Source organism: Gossypium arboreum, chromosome 11, assembly GCF_025698485.1.
Source record: "Gossypium arboreum isolate Shixiya-1 chromosome 11, ASM2569848v2, whole genome shotgun sequence".
Classification (NCBI taxonomy): domain Eukaryota; kingdom Viridiplantae; phylum Streptophyta; class Magnoliopsida; order Malvales; family Malvaceae; genus Gossypium; species Gossypium arboreum.
In genome coordinates, this window is record NC_069080.1 from 58,069,330 (window position 1) to 58,077,108 (window position 7,779).

The window sequence follows — 7,779 nt, forward strand, 5'->3', positions numbered from 1 at the left end:
AATTTGGGATTTTGAACTGTTGACTATGGATTTATAAACTACAATGCAACAAAGTACAGTTTTCCTAAAATAAACTAAGGTCTTTCATAATTAAAAACATTTTCAAAAATTATTGGGTTTCAAAAGCTTCCGCATAAAAGAAATGTTTTAAAGAAAATCAATTAGTCCATGTTTCCCTAAACTAAGTAAAAGATAATAACTGGAACGGTTTTAAGGTCAATGCGTTTTTAGAAACACTCTCATGTGACATTGCCAGATTTGGCCATTACGTTCAGGCCGGGTTTGGGGTGTTTCATATAGTGGTATCAGAGCGAGATTGTAAAACTCGACTGTGAATTTTGGGTTCCAAAATTATTTTTTAAATAAATTATTTCCAAATGTTTTCAAATATTCAGGTTAAGTGTGTGATTCACAAAGTCTCCAACGTCGATCCTGTAAGTTTCTGAAATTTGTACTGTTTATTTCACAGAACTGTAGATAGTATATATTGAAACTACTTTAGGTAGTGTATTACACTGAAAACATTCTAGGTAGTGTAAATTGAAAACTGTAGTGAGACTACTACTTGTGATAACTGACTCTAAATATTCTAATACTATACTGCATAAAATATCTGTTAATAAAAATATCAAAACTGTTAACTAATGCATAAAACTGCTAATACAGATAAATTCTAAAATTTACAATGAGTGTACGTGGTACTCGTGGACAAGGTACTAGAGGCAAAGGTCGTAGAAAGGCTTAAGCGGGGTCCTCGTCATCTGGGAATCTGCCTAACTTGGATACTAGTGAGGCACCAGTATCACCTATGACAGAGACTAGGTCTCGAGATCGTGCGGTTGGGGATGACGCACTGTCCCAAGCCATGCTATAGATTTTGGAGAGGGTCACTGGGCCCAACATTGGAACTAGAGGACGAAGGTCGGTTACAGAATGACTCTGGTCTAATGGGGCTGAATTATTTAGGGGTGTCGCTAGAGTCGCCCCTAATGTGGCCGAGCATTGGATGGAGGCCACGGAAAGAATTATGGACGACCTAGATTTTACTACTGAGTAGAAGCTTAAGGGAGCTATATCTCTACTTCGTGATGACGTATACCAGCGCCGGTTGATGGTTAAAGAGGGCACCCAGCCCGAAAAACTTACATGGGATCTCTTTAGGACGACCTTCCAGGGCAAGTACGTAGGGGCCAGTTATACCAATGCTGGGAGATGGGAGTTCCTTAATCTTACTCAGAGAGGTCGTTCGGTGGCCGAGTATGAGGCTGAGTTCCTAGGGTTTAGTCGTTACGCTTGAGGCATGGTGGCGACCGAGTGTGAACGCTTTGTCCGATTTGAGGATGGTCTCAGAGACAATTTGCAAGTTCTAATAGCTTCGCAAAGGGAGCGTTGTTTCTCTGTTCTAGTTAAGAAGGCAGAGATTTCCAAGGAGGTTAAGCGCATGGAGCACCAAAACTGAGAGAAAGAAAAGAATAAGAGGGAATTGGAGCTCTTGAGTTCTGGGATGAGGCCTAAGAAAAAGGCCAGAGTTGATGGGCCAGTTAGAGTTGGGCCTCCTATTACACCTTCTAGGGTAGCGATTTGTGGGTACTAGGGTAGACATAATTTGGACTAATGTTGGAGGGCTACTGGGGCTTGTTTAAGATGTAACTCTACTGAGCATCGTGTCAGAGATTGTCCATTGAGAACCAATCAGATGCAAGCTACGGGTATTGGTACTGCGTAGCCACCTAGGGACCGAGGATAGGCCAGGGGTGGTAATGGCATGGGCCGAGGCCAGAGAGCATCAAGCAAAGGTGTTGGGTCGACTGAGGTGAGGCAGCCTGCTTTGGTCTGTGCTGCTCGTCGCCATGAGGATAGAGATGCACCAGACATCATTACGAGTACTTTTTTAATATTTAATGTACCTTATCTTGCATTGATAGACCTAGGCTCTACACACTCATATATAGCTAGTTCTGTGTCTGAGATTTTGGGGATTCCGGTCGAGGGTACTGATAGTGAGGTAACTGTGTTAAGTCCTTTGGGGCAATCTGTTTGGGTTAGTAGAGTGTATAAAGATGTTCCACTGGAGGTTCAAGGGAAAAAGTTTCTAGTTGATCTAATGGAGCTTCCGTTTGGGGAGTTCGATTTGATTCTGGGGATGGACTGGCTGGTTAAACACCGGGTGAGTCTGAATTGTGTGATGAAAAGGGTTGTCTTGAGGACCAAGGAGGACAATGAGGTAGTCATGATTGGGGAACGACGTAAATATCTGACTAATGTGATTTTTATGTTAACAGCAGAAAAGTGAATAAGGAAAGGATGTGAGGCATTCTTGGCCTATGTCAGCGTTTCTGATTTTGGGGACTCTTCAGTTAAGGATATCAGAACCGTGAGGGACTTTCCAGATGTATTTCTTGAGGAACTACCAGGGTTGCCTCCGAGCCGTAAGGTGGAGTTTGGGATTAAGTTGATTCCTGGTATAGCTCCGTCGTCTATCGCCCCTTTCTAAATGGCTCCGAAGGAGCTTGTAGAGCTTAAGGCTCAGATTCAAAAACTGTTAGATAGCGGGTTCATTCGTCCTAGTGTGTCTCTATGGGAAGCACCTGTTCTATTCGTGAAAAAGAAAGATGGGACAATAAAGATGTGTATCGACTACCATCAGTTGAACAAGTTAACGATCAAGAATAAGTACCCACTTCCAAATATAGATGACTTATTCAACCAGTTCAGAGGGGCCTCTGTGTTTTCTAAGATCGATCTGCGTTCCAACTATCATCAGTTGACAGTTAAATAGGCCGATGTGCATAAGATGGCATTTAGGACTCGATATGGACACTACGAGTTTCTAGTTATGCCCTTTGGTTTGACTAATGCACCAGCGACATTTATGGATTTGATGAACCCAGTATTTAAGCCTTACCTAGATCAGTTTGTAATTGTGTTCATCGACGACATCTTGGTATATTCTAAGACAGAGGATGAGCACAATAAGCATCTCAGAGTGGTTCTACAGATTCTTCGTGAGCAACAGTTGTATGCGAAGTTCAGCAAGTGTGAGTTCTGGCTTCAGGAAGTAACATTTCTGGGACATGTAGTTTCTGCTGAGGGGATACAAGTCGATCCTTGTAAGGTTAAGGCGGTGTTGGATTGGGAACGGCTGAAGAATGTGTCTGAGATCTGTAGCTTTCTGGGGTTGGCAGGATATTATCGACGTTTCATAGAAGGGTTCTTCTTAATCGCAGCTCTTTTGACTAAGCTTCTATGTAAGGGAGTTCCTTTTGCTTAGACTGATGTATAACAGGAGAGCTTTGGTAAGCTCAAGATCGTTTTAACTCAGGCTTCTATTTTGATATAGCCTGAGCCCGATAAAGACTTTATGGTATTTAGTGATTCATCACAAGTAGGTTTGGGTTGCGTACTGATACAAAACAGAAAGGTGGTTGCTTATGCATCTCGTCAGCTCAAGACTCATAAGGCTAATTATTCAACGCATGATTTGGAGTTGGCAGCAGTAGTCTTCGCTCTAAAAATCTGGAGGCACTATCTGTACGGTGAGAAGTGTTTTATCTACACTAACCACAAAAGCCTCAAATACCTCCTCACTTAGAAGGAGTTAACTTTAGGCAGCGCAGATGGGTTGAATTGCTTAAGGATTATGACTGGACCATCGAGTATCATCCTGGTAAGACCAATGTGGTGGCTGATGTGTTGAGCAATAGGTTTATGACTGGCGTGAGAGTGATGTTCGCTCGACTCAGTTTATTCGATGATGGGAGTTTGTTGGCAGAACTTCAGGTAAAACTGAAATGGTTTGATCAGATCAGAGGTAAACAGATGGGGGATAAGTCTCTTGAGTTGTATTTTTGTCATGTTGAGAGTGGTGTTACTACTGATTTTGGGATTAAAGGTGATGGGGTATTATGTTTATGCGGTTGGATTTGTGTGCCAAATGATGGGGATTTAAGGCAATCGATTCTGAAGGAAGCGCATAGTAGTCCTTATGCTATGCACCTAAGTGGGAACAAGATGTACCGAGATTTGCGAGAATTATACTGGCGGGTAGGGTTGAAGCGTGAGGTTATTGACTTTGTTGCTCGCTATTAGACTTGTCAGTAAGTTAAGGCTGAACATTAGTTACCTTCAGGTTTGTTGTAGCCGGATGTGGAAATGAGAGCGAGTAATGATGGACTTCGTTAATGGGTTGCCTCTAACACCCACTAAGAAGGATTCTGTTTGCGTCATCGTTGATCGATTGACCAAGTCTACTCACTTTATTCCAGTCAAGACAGACTTTTCTCTGCAAAAGTTGGTTAAACTCTACATTTCTGAAATAGTAAGGCTACATAGGGTACCTGTCTCGATCATCTCCGATAAAGATCCTCGTTTCATGTCTCGATTCTGGAAGAAACTACGTGAGGCTCTAGGTTCAAGGATAAATTTCAGTACTGCTTTCCATCCTAAGATAGATGGTCAGTCGGAGAGGGTGATTCAGATACTGGAGGACATGTTGAGAGGTTGTATTATTGATTTTCGAGGTAGTTGGGAGGAGTACTTGCCATTAGCAAAGTTCGCTTATAATAACAGCTACCAGTCTAGTATACAGATGGCACCTGACGAGGCATTGTATGGCCGTAAGTGTCGCACTCCCTTATCCTGGACTGAGTTGGGTGAGCGACGCATTCTGGGTCTGGAATTGGTTTTAGAAACTAAAGATAAAGTTAGATTGATTCGGGACCGACCGAAAGCAGCTTCTGATAGGCAGAAGTCTTATGCAGATCTAAAGCATCGAGAGATAGAGTATTCTATGGGAGACTTTATTTTTCTCAAGGTGTAACACCCCGTACCCGAGACCGTTTCCGGAGTCGAACACGAGGTGTTAACGGACTTAATTCATTAATTAAACAGCTCATACAATTCATTTTAAAATTTCGGACAAAGTCGGCTAATTGCATCACAATCGCTTTAAAAATCATATCTCAAGTTACTGAAACTCAAATCCAATTCGTAAATTTTTCCTGAAACTATACTTATATATATATCTACTAATTTTTTTCTAGAATTTTGGTTGGGCCAATTAGTACAGTTTATTAGTTAAAATCTCCCTGTTTGAGGTTCAACTACTCTGCCTTTGTGTATTACGAATCAGATATCTCCCTATACAGACATTCAATGACTATGCCGTTTGTCTCTAATAAAACTAGACTCAATAAGGAATCTGTACATATAAAGCGTGACTTCTAATTATCTTTGTAAAATTTATGGTGAAATTCCAAAGTCATAACAGGGGATCCAGAAATCGCTCTGGCCCTGTTTCACAAAAATTTAAACATCTCATAAAATATAACTCATATACCTGTTTCGCTTATTCCATATGAAAACAGACTCATCAAGCTTCGATTCCATAACTTATTCATTATTTAATTCCATTTCTACTATTTTTAGTGATTTTTCAAACTCACGTCACTGCTGCTGTCTGAATCTATTTTATGGTAAATTTTACCTATTTCATGGTTTCCATGGATTAGCTAGCAATTTGACATACATAATACCAAATATGATCATGATTAGCCATTCCAATGGCTAATCATTACCAAGCATTTCTATTTCCATACCACTCAATAACCATATCATAAGACCATATATACAAAATGATTATAATGCTATACATGCCATACTCAAAATATACAAGCCATTATGCCAAGATGGTATACTGGATAGTGTGGCGTGCCTCCGACCGCTTCCGATTTCGAGCTGGCTTGTCAACACTACAAGGAATGAAAAGGAGGAGTAAGCATAAATGCTTAGTAAGCTCACATGCAAATAGCAAGTAACATAACCATATAAGCAAACATAAAACATCATTTGCATAATCATCACCAAGACATTCATATCACCTTTTCATTTATCATCTTACCATATTGTTGTTATATCGAGTTTTCAACCCGAGGGTTAAGTACATACCTGTTCAAAGTATCCATTTCACAACACTTACCAATACGTCCCTTTCATCTTGAGTATTCCTCCATTTGAGTAGAACTTTACCCGTTGAACACATCGGAATATAATTCGGATACATGGAAAGTTTGCACATAAGTGCCACATATGTAGCCAAGCTACCATGTAACCCGCCCATAAGTGAACTCGGACTCAACTCAATGAGCTCGGGCGTTCGATCCATAAGTGAACTCGGACTCAACTCAACGAGTTCGGATGCCTAGTTACATCTCACGAACTCGGACTCAACTCAACGAGTTCGGACGCTCAGATCCATAAGTGAACTCGGACTCAACTCAACGAGTTCGGATGCCCAAATATCCCAAAGACATGTCACTTGTATCCTAATCCATTCCCGAGGTTCAACGGACCTTTTCCCAATCATGTGTCTCAACCATCTTCTACGGAATGCCGATATCGATACTCGGTAGTATTTCACATTTTCCAAGTATATCACATAATTTGACATATTATCAAACAATTATCACAAGTATAATATTTCATAATAATTATCATATCATTTAAAAAACATTAAAACATTTAAAATAATAACTATGTTACCAACATTTACATATGAACTTACCTCGTATGCTAAAATGGCTATTTTACCATTTCGTCCACAACTTGGTATTTTCCTATTTTAGCCCAATTTCAGTTTTCCTTGCTCTATCATTGAAAATATAGTCTAATTAGGACTCACATTATTCAAATTGACCCAAAATCATATTTTGGAAAAATTACAATTTTGCCCCTAAACTTTTGCATATTTACACTTTTGCCCCAAAGCTCGTAAATTAAAATTCAGCCTATTTTCTTATGTTTTATGACATGCTGATCATTTTTCCCTTCTATGGTAACATCAAATTCTCACTCTAACATGTACTTATGACTATTAGGTATTTTTACCGATTAAGCCCTTTTGCTCGTTTTCACTTAAAACCGAGTAGTACAAGTAGTCTAACATAATTTAAAACCTCATATTCTATTATAAAACACCAAAATACACAAATTTCACCTATGGGTATTTTTCCAAATATAAACCCTAGGTTAAATTATTGCTAGCATAAGCTAAATCGAGCTACCGGACTCTAAAAACGTAAAAATCATTAAAACGAGGCTAGAACGGACTTACAATCGAGCTTGGAAGCTTGAAAACCCTAGCCATGGTTTCTCCTTGCTATATTCGGCCATGGGGTTGAAGATGAGCAAAATTGGCTTTAATTTTGTATTTTAATTCATTTTACCCTAAATGACCAAAATGCCCTTACTACTAAACTTTCCAAAATTCCATCCATGTCCAATTTTGTCCATAGACTTAGAAATTGGTAAAATTACTCTTTAAGGACCTCTAATTAATAATCTAATTCAATTTTATGCAAAATACTTCTAGAACACAAGTTTTGCAATTTATTCAATTTAGTCCCAAATTTCAAATTAAGCACTTTATGCATAAATTTTCTTCAAGAAATTTTCACACAATCATGCAATCATATCATAGACCTTAAAATAATCATAAAATAATTATTTATAGCTCGGATTTTGTGGTCACGAAACCACTATTCCGACTAGGCCCAAAATCGAGGATATTACAACTCTCCCCCTTCGTGATTTTCGCCCCAAAAATCTTACCGTAAAAGTGGTCTTCACTTTTAATCTCATATTTGGTGTCAAGAACTTGCACTTAGACTGCACCTCCAATACATCTCTTCAATTTCTCATATGATCTAAAAGCTTACGCCTCAACTCTCAACCGTTCTTAAATTTTCAACCCTTCTCAATTTCCCATGATATCATGACATA

At 39.4% G+C, this 7,779-nt stretch overlaps 1 protein-coding gene across 1 annotated transcript; it reads left to right on the forward strand.

The window, feature by feature from the left end:
- Positions 1-1,765: 1,765 nt before the first annotated feature.
- LOC128283874 (uncharacterized) lies at positions 1,766-2,494 on the forward strand. The gene is made up of 2 exons (XM_053021289.1): positions 1,766-2,246; positions 2,358-2,494. Exons 1-2 carry the CDS (start codon positions 1,766-1,768, stop codon positions 2,492-2,494), a joined length of 618 nt encoding a protein of 205 aa, XP_052877249.1.
- Positions 2,495-7,779: the final 5,285 nt, after the last annotated feature.

Bases quoted from the DNA above. Each gene is read 5' to 3' on its own strand.
- LOC128283874 (XM_053021289.1), top strand. From the start codon at position 1,766: ATGGGCCGAGGCCAGAGAGCATCAAGCAAAGGTGTTGGGTCGACTGAG. The intron at 2,247-2,357 runs GTAAATATCTGA...GGGACTCTTCAG, and splicing joins AGTCATGATTGGGGAACGAC to TTAAGGATATCAGAACCGTG.